The 17,730-nt window shown below is 43.9% G+C and overlaps 1 protein-coding gene and 1 pseudogene across 1 annotated transcript; both read left to right on the top strand.

Moving 5' to 3' along the window:
- Positions 1-338: 338 nt before the first annotated feature.
- On the top strand, positions 339-6,031 carry Lratd2 (LRAT domain containing 2). The gene is made up of 2 exons (NM_001398722.1): positions 339-830; positions 1,344-6,031. Exon 2 carries the CDS (start codon positions 1,440-1,442, stop codon positions 2,370-2,372), a length of 933 nt encoding a protein of 310 aa, NP_001385651.1. The 5' UTR covers positions 339-830; positions 1,344-1,439; the 3' UTR covers positions 2,373-6,031.
- Positions 6,032-6,323: 292 nt separating this feature from the next.
- The window catches only part of LOC134479736 (U6 snRNA-associated Sm-like protein LSm6), a 64,830-nt pseudogene continuing 53,423 nt past the window's right edge, over positions 6,324-17,730 (top strand).

The raw sequence follows: 17,730 nt of genomic DNA, 5'->3' as shown, positions 1-17,730 counted from the left end.
TAACTGATGTGTTTTTTGAACTATTGCAGCATAGACTCCTTTAGGTCGTAAAAAACGTTCTGGATGAGAAAAGTCAGTCTCTCCATCTAAGAAGAAATGGGAGGAGAGGAGGAAGAAAGACCAAAACCTGACCACTTTACTGGCAGGTGTCGTTTGATTTCCAACTTCTTAGAACCCCAACTCAGAATAATAGAAAGGCAGGGAGATTCTGGGCAATGGAGGAAGCCGGCTCCGGTGAGAGGTACACGATTTACCAGTCGGATTTACACCCCGCTACAGAGGGGGCGTGGCCCTTGAAAGGCGGAGCAGCCCCGGTGGGCGGGACGGGGCGGGGGCGGGGCTCCGAGAGACTAAGCTGGTTACAGGAAAGACCGGAGCTCCCCGAACCTCCTCTGTCTCTTTAAATGCCACGGGCTGCGCTCCCGCCCGGGAGCCCCGAGCCGGATCTACAATCCCGTCCCTCCCGCTCCGGCGCTTGTTGCTCGCCTAAACCGAGCGGGAGCTGCCGCCCGGGGAAGCCCAGCTAGCTCCTTCTGCTTTCCTCCTGTCGCCCCACCTTTCCGGAAATTTGCGTGAGGGGTCGTGCAGCAAGGAGCGCGAACAAGCATTGCCACCCCACCGTCTTCAAGTCTTGGGGGTCTACGCAGCCGCGGGGGTCGGCAGGGGAGAAATGCGTCCTTCCCCGAAGCCCAGCTTCGCGGTGGTCTGCACTGCGAGTGGAGGCACTGCGGAGCCCACACCTGAGAACTCGCCCTAGAAGTCTCGGGTGCGGCAGGGTGCCCCTCCCGGTCCCCTAGGGCTTCTAGCTCTCCGGGAGAGAGTCGGCGCAGGTAATCCGAACCCCAGGGCAGGCGCGCGGGGGAGGGGCCGGCGAGCTGCAGTGACTTGCGGCAGGTGAGCCAAGTCGGATGGCTCACCTGCCACCTCCACGCCGAGGGAGCCTCGCGGGTTCCTAAGGGGTGCAGGCATTGAAGGACGTCAATGGGCTAGTTAGGATCTGGAGTGGGAGGGGAAGTTAGGAAAGAGAAGGAAATTGGAATAAAGTTTCTATTTCCTCACCCCCACCCCTGCCCAGGGTTGGCAGGTAGGGCGCGGGCGGAAGCTGTCGGAGCTGCTGATGCAATGGGCTTTGGCTGGGGCCAGGTGATAGCTGGGGGAAGGGGAAAGTGGCCATGTCTCCCGTGATCATGACCCTAGAGGTGGAGAAACGCGAGGAAGCTCGCTTCTAGACTTCCCCCAAAATGGCTCCAGGTGCTCGGCCCCCACCAATTCCATTTCCAGAAACAAATGTGTTTTTCTGGAGTGGCACCTACGAACACCTCCCTTGTCTTCTCTTCCAACAGGTGGCTTTAGCCCCTGCTCGGGGACCAGTGCCAATGACTCTGATGGTGGTTTCGCTTTCTCCTCTTGAAGTCCTGTGAACAAGCGTCCCCAGCGTAATGGGTAACCAGGTGGAGAAACTGACCCACCTAAGTTACAAGGAAGTTCCCACGGCCGACCCGACCGGCGTGGATCGAGACGATGGGCCCCGCATCGGAGTCTCTTATATTTTTTCCAATGACGACGAGGATGTGGAACCTCAGCCACCGCCCCAGGGGCTTGATGGCGGAGCTTTGTCCGACTCGGGGGACCGGCCTTCCTTGCCCCCGCCGCAGCCCTACGACCCGCGGCAGCACGAGGTGGAATGCTCGGTGTTTTATCGTGATGAATGCATCTATCAGAAAAGCTTCGCGCCGGGATCGGCGGCGCTGAGCACCTATACACCGGAGAATTTACTCAACAAGTGCAGTCCGGGTGACCTGGTGGAGTTTGTATCGCAGGCGCAATACCCGCACTGGGCTGTCTACGTGGGCAATTTCCAAGTGGTGCATTTGCACCGGCTGGAGGTGAGCAACAGCTTTCTGACCGATGCGAGCCAGGGCCGGCGCGGCCGCGTGGTCAACGATTTGTATCGCTACAAACCACTGAGCCCTAGCGCTGTAGTGCGCAACGCACTGGCCCACGTGGGCGCCAAGGAGCGCGAGCTCAGTTGGCGCAACTCAGAGAGCTTTGCCGCCTGGTGCCGCTATGGCAAACGCGAGTTCAAGATCGGTGGCGAGCTGCGCATCGGCAAGCAGCCCTACCGTTTGCAGATTCAGCTCTCGGCTCAGCGCAGCCATACTCTCGAGTTCCAGAGCCTGGAGGACTTGATCATGGAGAAGCGGCGCAACGACCAAATCGGACGCGCGGCGGTGCTGCAGGAGCTCGCCACGCACCTACACCCGGCTGAGCCGGATGAGGGCGACAGCGACGCGGCTCGGACTACACCGTCTCCCCTGCGCCCCCCTGCTTTGGGCTCTGAGGAGGAGAATGGAGAGTCGGCGGTGCACTGATACTTGACCCGGGCTCAGAGCTACAAAAGGAAGCTTTTTGCAGCGGCCACACCCCCTTTCTCCCTTCCCCACCCCCTACCCTTGGGCCCCATTTAGTATTCCTGGGACCTTTGGAAAATGCAGAGTTGGTGAAATGAACAACCGGCTTTGGACGGGGGAGGAGGAAGGGGAGCAGGTAGGATTGGCTGGTGGGTGGCTATGGGAAGCATTTTCTTCAGTCCCCCTCAGTCTACCTTCCCTTCTGAAGTGGGGTAAAGTGAACTTGCAGCTTCAACCCTTACAGATATGGGATCAAATTCAACCCTTCATATACAAGCAGGCTTGAAGAAAATCTCAGAGCACATACGCCCTGCATTCCGCCTCTCTGGAGCCCTCCCTACTCTCAACTGGGATGCAGGGTACAAAGGCCAGAGAGGATTGGGGCGGAGCTGCTTCGGGTCTGTTGGGAGAACTGCTTATCTGCTTCCCCCACTGAGCTGTGCTTGGGATCCTAGAGGCTGGAATGATTTTATTTTATGGGATTCCCAGGGCACAGGGCTACTGAAACTACAAGGCCTGGGAGCAGCAGACAGAAACCAAACAGCCCTGTATTAAGTGCAGCAAATACTTTAGCAAACTCAGGCTACAGGCTACAAATGGATTTTACTACCTCCCCCTCCCTATCCCCAAGTACCTCCTCTTGGGAAGCTGGCTCTAAGCGGAGTCTTTGGCTCCCAACTCCTTCCCCGGTTACAAGTAAATCATTGTCAAGGGCCAGCCAGGGAAAGGATTCAATTAAGGTGCCATTCTGCCTCCTGTGTTTTTGGCCTGCTGTTGTGGACTCTTAGAGCTACAGTGTCGTTATCAAGGGAAGCAATAGCCCTTTGTGTCTCTGATCTAATTAAACCTGCTTGGCGTGTTCATCTGCAGGTCACAGATGGGGTTGGCTTGTGCCACCCCATAAAGTATCCTCTAAGGAATCAACCAGTGCTACCCTGTCAAGAATTAAATCTCTGAACGTAACCCTTTAAAAACCAAGCTGGATCTAGGGATTTTTTTTTCTTTTTGTTTTTCTCTCCCTGGTCCCCCTTCCTCACCAGACAGTTGCTGTGGTAGGGTTAGGGTTACTTTGCCATCCATGGTGTATGAAGTTGAATTCAAGGTACAAAGTCTTGTTCTATGTACCCAATTTCTTTATGGCTTGGAGAACATCCTATTCAGAGCCCTTCATTAAGAAGGGTGGCATTAGTCACAGATACCATGTAGTATGTTCAGAACAGATTTGATGGCAGTCCCACACGTAAGTTGGTGACGGTGGCATGTGAACAGACTGAACAGGTAGCAATTGGGTCTGCCACTGAACTTCCATGCACTTTAGTACAAGGCTTTATGACTGCGACAGCCTGTTGCCTGAACGGTGGGCAGATCTCTGACTGCTGCGTGCTTATGGGCGGGTGCGGTCTGTCAACTGTTCTCAAAAGTTGAGCATAGTTAAAGGCCTTCGCTGCCTCCCCAGTCCTTACCACACTGGAACTAGTTCTTAGTCATTGCAACAAAATCTTACTGGAGTGTCCTGAAGCCACGGTCATTGTCAGGCTTCTTGCTTGGGGATCTGTAAATCCCACTTTTTTTTTTTTAAGCCTAAATCTTCATAGTACCTCAGCACGAAACCTTTTCATTAATTATAAAGGCATTAAATGCACTTTCTGCTTTCACAGTGCTTACCAAGCAAGTCCTTGTTCTTTGAATGTTAAGGAAGAGCTACGTACACACTAGCCTTGCTTTGGGACCTGGGAGGAGAACCGTTTTCTAGTTGGGAATATAGATCTGATTTCCGTGTTTAGTGTGCTCACAGGTATGTGATTATATGGTCTTGTCCATAGAACAGTGGAAAAAGATAAACACAGACCATGTTATTTAGGGAAACCTTTGTCTAACAAGTTTGGCTTGGTGGGAAATTGATGCCCACTGTGTAGCCTACAGAAGGGGAGGAGTCAGAATGGCTGTCCCCATCAGCTCTGAAATGGCAACTCTCCCTGCTCTCCCATGCTTGCCTTCTTCCTCAGACCTCAAAGATCATACTGAGTGTAGCAGGTGACTTGCGTCCATGAAGTGCTCCCCAAAGGAAGATTTTTCTAAGATCCACCCCACGTGGAGCATTCTTCCTCTTTGAAAGTTGATCTATCTCAGATGATGGTTTCTGGAATATGCTGCCAGCAATTTTTCTGGTACCAATAATGCCAAATATGTAATACTGTGAGCTAACACACTTAGGAGTAGTAAGTCTAAGGTAGTGGTTCTCAACCTGTGGGTTCTGATCCTTTTGGATATCCCATGTCAGATATTTATATTGCAATTCTTAACAGTAGCAAAATTAATAGTTGTGAAATATCAACAAAATAATTCTAGGTTGAGGGTCACTATAGCATGAGAAACTAACCGTATTAAAGGGTCACAGGATTAGATTGAGAACCACTGCTTTAAAGAAAAGTACATCAATTTAGGGTTCTAAGATATAGTGTCATGTCATCTCTTGGTTTTTAAGACTGCAGTGTTGTGGGGAAACCATTTTTTATTTTAATGTCCTGGCAATGGCTACATCTGGCACTTTAGGGGAAAAAGTATATTAATAATTTTCATCTCTCTTTAGGAATAAGACATAGAACTATTTTGTATTGTGAATTATGGACATTCTTTGAAGGAAAGAAATATTAATTCCAGTGTTTTTCCCAAGCTCTGGAAGGGATAAGCAAGACCCTGTGGAACACGTACAAAAAGAAACCAGACAAATTCTATTTTCTTACCCGAGCAAATATTTTATTGAGACTGCTTATGTATGTCAAAGGAGCCTACAACTTCAGCTACACAGCTTTTTGTATTGAAAGAACTCGTACTTTTGTAGCTTTTATTCCACATTTAATTTAAAGTGACTTTGTAACACTAAAGTGTCTAGCAGAAGACTTTATTCCAGATGTTGAAGAAAATTTTTAGTTTTTATGAAAATGGTTCAGTGGTTCAGCTTCTCAAAGCTGCGGTGCTCCTGGCCCTCCTGGCACCACGGGACAAAGACAACCACATGACAACATATTTTTTTGGAAGCAAAACTTTAATTTTATATGACATATACTATGGAAAGCTAAGGAAATTTAAGGACCAGTAGTTACCTTTTTCTTTCTTTCTTTCTTAAAATGGGATCCACTGTGTTGAAGACTCTTGATATCATGTACTTGTCTGGCTATTTTTTAAAACAATTGAAGTAGAATTGATCATAGTCATCCAATGAATTTGTTTGAAAAAATTAGATTTTATTTGTGAACTGTTTAAAAATCAGGATCCTGATAAATTTGACTATTTTATTCATCACTTCATTGTATGTTTTGTTCTTGGTTATAAATCAGGAAACGTACTCCACATGCATTTTATTTCCCAGCAAGCTGTAGAATCTTTAATTTGATTGGAGGTTGTATGTTAAATCAGTTTTCTTTCACCACTTCTTGAGAAGGCGGTTCCAGTTTGAAATTGTATCATTTCCTTCAAAATGAAGGGCCGTACTTAGTTAAATAAAAGATTGATCACATCTCTTAAGCCATTTCCTCTCCACTCTGTCTTAGTAGAATAAAAGCTGTCAAGTCCTTTTGAAAAATGTTATGAGGGTTCCCAATAAACCATCTATTATTAGAGTGCATTGCATTCATTTCTCCACATAGGCACCCTTTCTTTTGACATTTTTTTATATTAATTCAAGCTGTTCAACTTACTGTAATGTTAGTGTGTGTCATCCCTACATTGTTCAGTGAATAGTTTGTTGGATCGCTTGATTGGCCCAAACTCTTAATGTTTGTCATGTGGGAATTAATCGCTCATTGCTTTATGCTGTCTGTGTTCATGAAAACTATGACCACACATTTTCAATACACGATTTTTCCTTTTTCTTTTTTAGAAGTTTATTAATTTATTCACTATGTATTCTGACCACAGCCCCGCTCTCTTCGTAATCCCCCTTTACACAGCCCCTCCTCCCTGCTACTCCCTTTCAACTCTGAGAAGGGAGAAGTCCTGCCACTCCTTATGGTACCAACCCACCCTACCACCTCAAGTTAATTGTAGGACGAGGCACATCCTTCCCAGTGAGGCCAGATACGGCAGCTCAGTCAGGGGAACAGGATCCACAGATAGGCCACAGAGTCAGGATAAGCCCCCTGCTCTAGTTGTTTGGGAGCCCACACGAAGAAAGCTGTACATCTACATATTGGGGGGCAGGATAGATCCAGCCCTCATGTGCACTATGGCTGCTAGTTCTGTCTCTGGGAACACACATAGGCCCAGGTTACTTGATTCTGTTAGTCTTCCTGTGGAGTCCCTATCCTCTCTGGGTTCTTCAATCTTTCCCCAACTCTTACACAAGACTTTCTAAGCTCCTGGTCTAATGTTTAGCTGTGGGTCTCTGCATCTGTTTTGGTCAGCTGCTGGATGGAGCCTCTCAGAGGAAATGACAGTTATCCTAGGTTCCTGCCTGTGAAGCCAGGCTGACAGATACAAACAGAGCCTGATGCCCCAAGGTAGTTCAAGGAGGCAGGCAGGCCTGCAATGTGTCCCTATTAATCCTCCAAGGACATCTCAGAGCATTCTTCCCCCAAGTATCAGGGGTTGCTGCTGCTGCCTTCATTTATGTCCATCTCACAGAGGGCACCTGTATATCCAGGCCAGTAGTGACAATACAAAGGTTTTCAAAATCAATGTGGATGTGGCAGAAGATACACTTACTATGGAGTCTACAATGGGAAGGTCTGTATTCAGCAACTTGTGTTGGGCCTTACCTAGTTTCAGAGCCTCAGGTAAAGCAACCATGCTTATGATGTGACACTGTTGGCATGACAAAGAATACATGCAGTTGACAGAACAGATGTGTCATCTAAGAGGGCACCTGAGAGGCTCCGCAGGACAGCCTCTGAAATTACCTTCACAATATCAAAAGGTTCAAATTCCTAGTCTTTGTCAACAGACTGAAATTTTTATGTAACAAAGTGGAACTAAGTTAAAAGGAGCCCAGGTGGCAAGATCCTGTTTCTCTCTGCTGTGGAAGTCTTTAGTCTCACAGTTCTCATCACACAAAGTTTGGGGAGGGGGAGGCTAATGCAGAATTGGCACTAATTCTTTGGTGGTTTTGATGGAGGCTTCCATTCCTACTTTTTTCTCAGTGGACTTTGTGTGCCTAATGTAGGAAAATGACATGTTCAGAAGTGTTTAAAAGGACCTTTAAAATGAACAGGCTCAGAATAGAGGCAAAAAGGCTTCTATTTCCTTTTACTGAATTTACTAGGGGAACTGCTCATTAAATAAATATAGCAATTTGTCTGCAGAAGAAATGCATTTGCAATCCCAATGAGGTATAGTCCCGAGCATTGTGAAGGGATAGAGGGTGTTGAGCCCAGCCTGGTGTCAATCTGGGAAGAACAAAACAGCAATCAGATATTCTTCAAAGAATGACACTTATTTAGGGTTAACAGAGCATTACAGTAGGAACAATCAAGTCATGCTAAACTGAGTGTACTCCGATAGGTTCAAACCAGAGGAGCCATCCTAAATTCACGGGTTTTGAGAAACAATAACCCTTAGCCTCAATAGTTAACAAGAGTGGTTGAACAGACAGTTGTCACACAGCTGCCCTCATAGTCCTGTTGGTAAAAGATTGCATGGCTTCTGCATAAGCTTGTGGTTTTAGCAGAGTCGTTTGCTGTAGTGACTATCAGTCAATCTAATAATTAGGCATGGCTTCCTGGCTTTTATTAGGGCTGATAGAAGTGACTCCATTTTGATTCTGATATAATTTTCAGTACTTTTCTCAGTAGGAGCCACATCAAGAAGAAGATATATCCATATCCATATCCATATCTAGATAGAGATAGATAGATAGATAGATAGATAGATAGATAGATAGATAGATAGATAGGTTTAAAAGATGTGGAATGGCCCGGTCCCTAAACTTGTTTGTAAGGAGAAGTCATGTATATATGGAACAGGTTATAATAAAGGAGTCTCTGTACAGGGCTAATGGTGATAGGCATAGGAAGAAAGCAAAAATATACATGTTTAATTGACATGTTTGTAACTGACAGAGAAGAAGACTGTAGTCCTGTCATACAATTAGATCGAAACATAAATAGAAAAGGTAGAGATCATGAAGTCACCAACAGAAGTGCTATTTACTAAGTCCTTAGCTAGGAGGCTCCTCAATGCCCATAGTGTACCTAACACGTACAACAATGAACTACACTTACAGTCACTTCCATTTAAATAAGCAAGGTGAGCAACAACAACAACAAAAGCACAGAAGAACTTCATTACAGTTGTGATGGAGTCATGGAAAGGTGTGTAGTGTGTAAAAGAGACTCTCCGCCAATGAGTCAGAGAATGCTACATGTCTGCCTTGGAAGAGGCAGAAGGGAGGGAGACAGAGCAGGTGCCTTGGAACTAGTGCAGACACATTCACCAAGGCAGGAAGACCGGAGCGCAAATGAATGAATCCTTAATGTTCTCAAAATGCCTTTGTTCCACATGCTCGCACTCATGACCCTCTCCAACTCATTCATGAATGCCTCTCTTTCTCAGCCTGGAACAAAGGCAGAGACCCCCAGGAGGAGCTGAGTGGCCAGATGCACAGAGGCAGGCTTTGCCAAACTAAACCCTCTGTCATCTCACAGTGAAGTTAGAACGGGATGAACACAGTAATGGCTTTTAGGAGGTATGGGGGTGTGACAGTCAATGACTGTCAGTGCTGGAGATTGCCCTGTTACCATTATGCAGGCCTTGGATTAGCAGAAAGGAGAATGTGGATTCAGACCTTGGCCCAGTGTGGGAGTAGACAAATGGGTGAACTCTGTGAGATGAGTCCTAAAGAGCAGGAATTACAGCCTTGGAATGCGGATTGGGGAGGAGGGAGTTGTGTTCATCTGGTAAACCACTGCTGAGCTTCTCGTGATATAACCACCTCAAGAGTGGTCATAAATGGCTCTAAAGATGCACTCTATAGGCTACTTCCTTTAGGAAATATAATACTCAATCAAGTCCTAGTGTGGTTATCTCACTACCCAGTGCATTCTTTTTGTTTTTGTAACTTAGGATGCTACACTGAAGGGAAGGGATCTACCTGGGCACCGGTTATGGTTGGGACTTCATAGTCAAAGGACCTGGATGTCTCCTGCATTTCTCTGCTGTAGTCTGGGCTTATTAACCTGTGAACCTGGGAAGAGTTATATACTTCCTGGAAATTTCGCCTTCTGTAAAATGCACTATTTCAGTTGTACCTATAAAACCATCCTCTGTGTACATGACATTGTAGCAGTGTAGCATTTAATACTTAACACTAACACAAATCACCATAAACATTGATATATAATAATACATTTGGACTATATCTACCTTAGTGTCCATTGCAAGGACAAAGTGAAACACGTCTGTAGAGGCCCCTGTCAATAACAACTAGGATTAGGATGGGAAATTCAGGGTCTCACAGTGCATTTGGTAGAATGCTTGCTGGCGAAAACATGACAGCAGAGTTTGGACTACCTGAATCCACGTCAAAACTAGTTGGAGCAGCACCTGTCTTCTATCTGTAACCCCCAATGTGTTATACGTAGACCTCTGACGCTTGGTAGCCAGTCAGTCTAGCCAAGTTGGCAAGCTTGAGGGAGACAAACAGATACAGAGAGAGGCAGAAAAAGAGAGCCTTAAAAACTAGTGTGGACAGTAATGGAGGAAGATATCTGTATCAACCTTTGGCTTCCACATATGTACACCATTAGGCACAGGTATGCACACACACATACACACACACACACACACACACACACACCGCACACAGACATACAAACATACACATACACAAACATACACACAAACATACACACAATATAAAGCATACACACACACAAACATACACACAATATAAAGCATACACACACAGAAACATACACACACATATACAAACACACACACATGCACACATACCCACACACACAGCGAAAGGAAACTGTGGGATACTATATGTGTTCTACAGTCTCCCTCCTGTTACTCTCTGGGAAAGGGAATCATCCCTTTAGGCTTGGAGACATTCTTTTCAGAGAGAATTGTTTAAAAAATTAATTGTGCAATAATAGTAATAGTAAAATATCATTGTATTATAATACAATTGACTGAGTTTTATAGAATAGTCACGAGCCTATTTTCTTGTGTTTGTTTCCACACTGGACAGATTTATCATTATATTTAATATGAGAAGCCAAGTCTGAGAGTCAATGGAAAAAAAAAAGAAAGAAAGAAAGAAAAAAGAAAGTAAGTTCGTATAAGTATTTTTGTATTTTTTTTTTTGGAAAATGCATTTAAAAGCATGTATGTTTCTGTTTGCTTTCAAATATTGCTATATTTAACTTGGATATCCCTTTTCCGTTGTTTCCATATCAGAGTGCATTCCCCTTTGCTGCCCAGCTCTGTCTCCAGGCAGAGCATCATAGACTACAGAAGGATGTTGCTGTATTTCATTGGATATATATAATCTATATGAAGGGAGTACTTTCCTTGTCATACTTCAGACAGAGTTATGTTTGTCCATAAATCCGTAAAGCATTAAACGGGGGTCGTTCTTTGTACTGACATATATTCTCAGAAATTGAATTTATGTTTAGATTTGCAGAGAGGTCTCGTGTAGCACAGGACCTGGCTTTGAGCATCATTGTGGTACCTTGTCTTGATCCATGAGCTCACTCTGATGCACCATTATTTCTTCAGCCCAGAGTTTACATGAGGGTTCACTCAGTGTGATACTGTCTACAAACATTGACAGCTGTACCCACCATTACAGCTTTTACTGTAGCCTCTCTTCCTTCACCTCTTCCTCCTTCCCTGGGCAGCGGCTGAGCTGTTTTCACCTGTTCTTATCCAGTCTTAAGAGAAACTTCCCTGTATGCCACTACTTTCCTCCACGGGCCCAGTGACATTGCTGGCAAGAGTGGTTTGCATTCATTCTTTAGGAATTCATGAGGCCTGCCAGGCCAGGGATAGCAGGAGGCTAGAAAGAGGATGGTCCGGGTGCTGCCCACTCACATTCCATGAAAGAAGCCAGACAGGCCATACCACGTGATAAAGTGATGACAGGCCAGGCAGGCCCCAGGCATAGGAGCAGTACCACCTTGTTGGGGGGGAGGATTCCAGGAGAATCTTTTTAGGGAGGGTTTAAGGAGTGGAGATCTTATCAGTTTACAACTGTTCTGCGCTGTTGTCTTCAACCCAGGGTTATAATTTTGTATGAGGAAGGAAGCCCATGTACAACAAGCTCTGGCATTTCCTTAGTAACTCCTCCCTTTCTTCCTGATAGGAAGATGCTGATATGGATATTAGCCACATAGTTTATATATTTTTATGTATAATCCACATTATAGATACACACACATTCTCTCTCTCTCTCTCTCTCTCTCTCTCTCTCTCTCTCTCTCTCACACACACACACACACACACACACACACACACACATACACTTACACATTGTGACACACTGCACTGGTCTTCCTTTTACCACACTAAAAGCAATCTCTTTTCTGAGGACGTTAACTCAGCTTGCCTTGAAGATAGCACTGCTGGTCCGGTACAGTGAGGATTCAAGGCCTTCTCTGTCTTGAAGGAGCTGAGGTATTACAGGAGGTGTAGCTTGTGCTGTCACCCGAGTTCCCCCCTTTGTTGGTCCAGCCCGGTACATGAGTCATCATGTGCAAAATGAAAGTAACAGATCAGCTACTATGCAAGGATTATAATCAGTGTTTGCATTCCAGTCCCCAGAGGGAATCCTGACATGGCTTATGTGCTCAGAGATGGGTGATTTTCTCTCTCTCTCTTCTCTCTCTCTCTCTCTCTCTCTCTCTCTCTCTCTCTCTCTCTCTCTCTCACACACACACACACACACACACACACACACCATTTACTCACATGTGCATAGCAATAGCTTCCTTCAAAGTGAACTTACATCTAAGGTGTAAGGCCGTAAGTACTGATAGCCTCAACGATGCGTGACTCTTTTCTTAGCGCCCTGGCCTTTTCCTGCTTGCTTTGCCTATGAACTTTTCTTTTACTAAGATAATTGTGTTACCACTTTTTAATGCTATTTTCAAAAATAGCATGTGCCTAGCGTAAAATAAAGTCAAGTATCAATGTGTGTGAAGTAAACAAGACAGCCCTTCTGCCAGCCACTCCCTCCCCTCACCTGCTGTGTTTCTTGAGTGTTTCTTGTAGATTTTTCTTTTTTTTTCTTCTCTCCGTGTTTACATCTCATACACACCTTTCAGTTTGGGCTTTTGTTTTTTACTAAGATTTTATGATGCTATTGATATTTCTTAATTTTTTTTCTCATCAGTAAGTTAGGACTTTTATATTAAAATGCAAACTATCATGACTATGCTTCCATAGCTATGGAACACAGTCAAGACTTTCTAATTTGTCAGCTGTCTTGTTGATCATGTGAAGTGTCTCCAGTGGTTCATAATAATGAGTGATTTTACATGCCTTTTGCCACAACAATTTCTGGTATGTGTGTATGTGCAAGATATAATCATTGACATGAAATTTCTGGGTAAAGGTTATACACAACTTAACCTTGATAAGGACAGCCATATTACCCTCTAACAAAAGCCTCAGGTTTATTGGGAATACTGATAATATTCTCAAGTGTCTGAAAACACTTGCTCACTGACAGACTTTTAAAAATGCCTCATTGAAGCTTACATTTCTGTTTCACATTTACCACCTGGTCACATATGTTTTGGCAAGAATTTAAATTAGTGGTTTGCCAGTATTCCTCTATTGCTGACACTTGAATGTTTACCAAAGCATTTGTTTATTGGATCAGTGCAGTAAATTCTAGAATTCCATCTGTGGAGTTGAATGCAGAGAGGCATTGATGTTACATATTCAAAATTATTCTTCTTTTAAAATGTGTGCGTCAAAGTGTGCCTCCCACCACCTCACATCAATCAGTAGCTTCCAATAGTATGAAGCATGAAGTCTCAGCTCCCTACAGTGGTCTGTTGACCTGCACAAGCTGGTCTTTCTTCACGTGGGCTTCTTATTGCAAGGGTAAAGTCAAGTCCATCTAGGGCACTCTTTATTTTCCTAAACACCAAGGCCATTTTCTTCATCTTAGAATAGCATCATTCGACCTTCCTGACTATTGACCCGCATATGAAATAAAACTGTACGTGACAGCTCCTTCCCACAGCCCTGTGTGTCCACATGTAAAGAAACTACGTTCTCACTAAGCAATGCTGTCTTGTCTGGTGTACGCTAATGTCACCTCGTCTGATTTGCTTTCTTCTGATCCATTTATTGGAGAGGAAATAAACTTGTTAGCATTCACTAAATGGATCTGACAACTTATTAATACAACACCCAGTGTTTGCAAAACAGAGCCTGAAGCTTGCCCAGGTTTCTTCCCTCTGGATGGCAGAGGCCTTGGCTCTCCTTCAAGCCTTTCATGTCTTGGTATAAATATAATCCTACTTTGTTGTGCTCGCCTGCTTCATTATTCCAGCACAGAACTTTATTTATTTCCTTTATACCATGTCTTAACAATTATAATTACCTATTTATATGACTTCTCTCTCTCTCTCTCTCTCTCTCTCTCTCTCTCTCTCTCTCTCTCTCTCTCTCTGTTTGCCTCTCCCCACTGGATGAGGGGCAACAATCCTGTTTGCGGTTTATGGCTCAGTATATCCAGCATGCAAGATAGTGCTTGGAAAATACTAAGCGCTCAATAAATACTTACAAATGAACAACCGTGCTTGTATTTTACACACTGAGAATGTTTCCCTCTGTGTCACATCCCAGCAAGTTCTCCATACCTAGGCGCTGCTTTAGATCATAGAAAATGTCTCAGTGAAATTTTAAATCAGGAGCTCCCCAGCTCTCTCCCTCTAAATAAGAAATCAAAAGGTAGCAATGCTTACTCTGTCTCCAGACCCAGAATGTGTGGTCATTAAGAGGAGGGACGGCAAGGAAGAGAGCTCTTCCAGCTTTACCTACCTCTTCATTCCGGAAGAACAAGCACGGAATGAAAAATTTAAAAAAGAGATGTACAAGTTGATTCTTTAAGAAAATCCTAGTCAGTATCCGGGCAGAGCTGTGCTTTCCACCTGACGGTTTTGCAAACATCTAAACCTCACTGTAATCCCGTTGGAAAGGGGAGAGCATTTGGGATTATGACCACAATGCTGAGAATGTTGACTCTCCTAGTGCCAGGTCCTCTTACCTCATGCCATTTCCCCCATAATGGCCCAGAAAGGAGCTGTAACCCCCACTGTAAGGGCAATGTTGAAGATTAGATAGGTAAGGTTACATGGTCAGGCAGGGGTGAGACTTATATGGCCAGACCAGTTTTTCTACTTTCCAACCACATGGTAACATGATGATAGTCATGTCCTAAATAAACTAAGAATGTGGAGATGAGATTATCCTGCACAAAGCCCTGTCAAGAGCCCTTGTAAGAAGGAGATGGGAGGATGAGGCTGCTGGCACTTAGCATTGTGCATTAGAGCTCCACTCTTTCAATTCTGAAGGATATTTGATCGTGTGTGTATAGAATGCTTTGTATATCTACTATTTGACTGTGGCTGTTTCCTCTCACCACTTCTACTTCTCCTCCACCTCCTCCCCTTCCCCTCTCCTTTCTCCTCCTTCTTCCTTTTCCTCCTCCTCCTTCTTCTTCACCCCCTCTTCCTCCTCTTCCTCCCCCTTCTAATATCTTTTTGGCTTTCAATAATTAGGGAGCAACCAACGATATAATGAGATTAGAGGTTTGTCCACCTACTAGTTTTGAAGACCAAGGAAGGAGCTATGAACCAAGGCAAGAAAGCAACTTCTAGGAATATGAAAACCACGCATACAGAGTTACCCATGGAGCCTACAGAAAGCCAAGTAGCATTTCTAACAATTTGAATTTAATCTACTGTTACATGTGTCTGATCCTGAGTACTAGAAAATATAAAACATTTATGATGTTGAAACCTACCAATTTGGGCTGATTTGCTGTAGCTGTCCATCCACTGTGCTTGCTCTTAAAGCTAGTGGACTAAATAAGATACTGTCCATTTCTGTGGTTTTCACATCTGCAATTCAACCAGTCACAAGTTGTAATTATTTGGAAAAGTACTTGTCTCTATGCTGCAAAGATTTCTTCTTTGTCGTTATCTCCATATACTACAGCATGAGAATTTGCATAGTGTTTCCACTGCTATGCAATATAATGCTATATTAGCTAGTATAAGTATCTCAGATGTGTGTGTTTGCATGTGTGTGCATGTGTGTTTTGAGGGATGTTATATACAATTTGCTACAAAATTTATAGAAGCGATGGGAGGATCTTAAAACATGGGTATCTGTGGAACCAGTTTTCCATGGGTAGAAAAGGATGACTGTGTTTGTTCAGTCAGACACCTGCTGAGCATGTCTTATGCCCACAAAGGCTTAGAAGCATAAGAGCCTATGATATATTTGCGAATAGCTGTTGTTCCCTAAAATATTAAAACTACTTTACCAATGAGAAAACTTAGGCTCAGAGCAAGAATTGATAACACACCCTGGTGGCACATGTGTGGGGAGTCACTACACACAGGTGCCAATGCAGCAAGGCCCCAGATTGCCACTGTGCAGCTGGGAAGCCACCAGGTCCAGAAGGCACAAGGGAAATAGTACATTTTCCTGATTTTCTAGGGTCCCATAAATTCAAACGAGCAAAATCCAAGCTTTCTGCTTTCAAGAGTTTATTTTATACCTTGTTTTCTAACATGGGTAAAATGTGTTGTGTAAAATTCACCACTTCATCTAGTTCAAATGTCTAATTTAGTGAAAATTACACAGTTCACTATGCTGCATGGCCATCACTGTTTAGTTTTGGATCTCTTCTGTCAGTACAAATGGAAAATCCATAGACATTTTGCAGACACTCTCTAGCCGTCTTCTTTCTGGTTCTGGAAACTAACAATCTATTCTCCATCTTTATATGGATGCCTAGATATGCCTAGCCTGGATTTTTCATGGAATCATACCATATACATCCCTTCATTTCTAAAGGCTTCTACTTAGCATGTCTCAAGAGTTCAGCAGGAGTACACTATGTGTTTGCTCTTCCTGCCTCTCTGAGGTTGGTCCGCATTGCTATAGTTTATAACACATGTTGTTCACTCATTCATCCATGGATGGAAATTTGGACTATTTCCATCTCTTGGCTCCTGGGGGAAACGATGATATCTAACTATTGATTACAATATAGGTGTCTGTCTGAATGCATGATTTGTACTCTTTTCTTTGGGGAATATCAGTAAAAATAAAATCAGTGGGCCATATGGCCATTCTATGATTAAGTTTTTGAAAGTTGGCCAAATACTTTCCACAGTACTTATATTATGTTTTCTTTAATCAGTTTTTAGTTAATTACTTCTAATATACAATGCTTCCTATTTTCTTAACCCGAAGCTACTCATTATAATATCATCTTCACATTTCTTGGCAACTTTGGGTGGCTAGGAAAAGTAAGGTCAGGGAAAGAACAATTTCATCATATTTTTAATTTGGAGGCAACGGCATTATGGTGACATCATTGATAATAAATGTTCACCTTTGTATAGAATGCCAATGTACCAGGCTCTACCAAAAGCAGTTTTTGTTTGTAAATTCATTTAATCCAAAATAGACTGCTAGGAAGTATGTGAAGGTATTTATTATTAATTTCTCCTTGCTACAATTACTGTAATAGATATTAGTTACTTTTTCATTGTGACCAAATACCTGATGTGAACAAAAAAAAAAAGGAAAAAGAGAAGAAAGGAAGGAAGGGAGGGAGGAAGGGAGGAAAGAAGGAAGGAAGGAGAGAAGGAAGGATTTCTTTTGGCTCAAAGGTTGGCTCACAATTTAAGAGATACAGTCCATCATGGTGAGGGGGGTATCTGAACAGATGCATGTTGTGGCTAGTCAGATTCTGCCATTGCCATCAAGAAGCAGATGAAAGTTTATACATGGTTCCCTGATCTTCATCCCCATAGTACTCAGCCCAAGACTCTGGTACATGAAATGGTGCAGTCCATGTTCAGAGAAGGTCCTCAGTTAATTCTCTCTGGAAATGCCTCTCAACCTTACCCCACCCTGGACACACACAAAACACCACGCATCTCACTATTTCTCAATCTAGTCAACTTGAAAATAGAATTTAATGACCACATGAAAGAAACATATACAGGTCCTATAACTGGATAAACTCTACTGACCTATATTCTTTCTCCATTTTCTAGGAGAAACTGTCCTCTAGGACAGTTGTTCTCAACACTTCGCTCACAATCAAGCAAAA

Source organism: Rattus norvegicus, chromosome 7 (assembly GCF_036323735.1).
Source record: "Rattus norvegicus strain BN/NHsdMcwi chromosome 7, GRCr8, whole genome shotgun sequence".
Lineage (NCBI taxonomy): Eukaryota > Metazoa > Chordata > Mammalia > Rodentia > Muridae > Rattus > Rattus norvegicus.
Note: the sequence above shows the minus strand (reverse complement) of the source record. Positions and strands in the feature narration are given on the sequence as shown.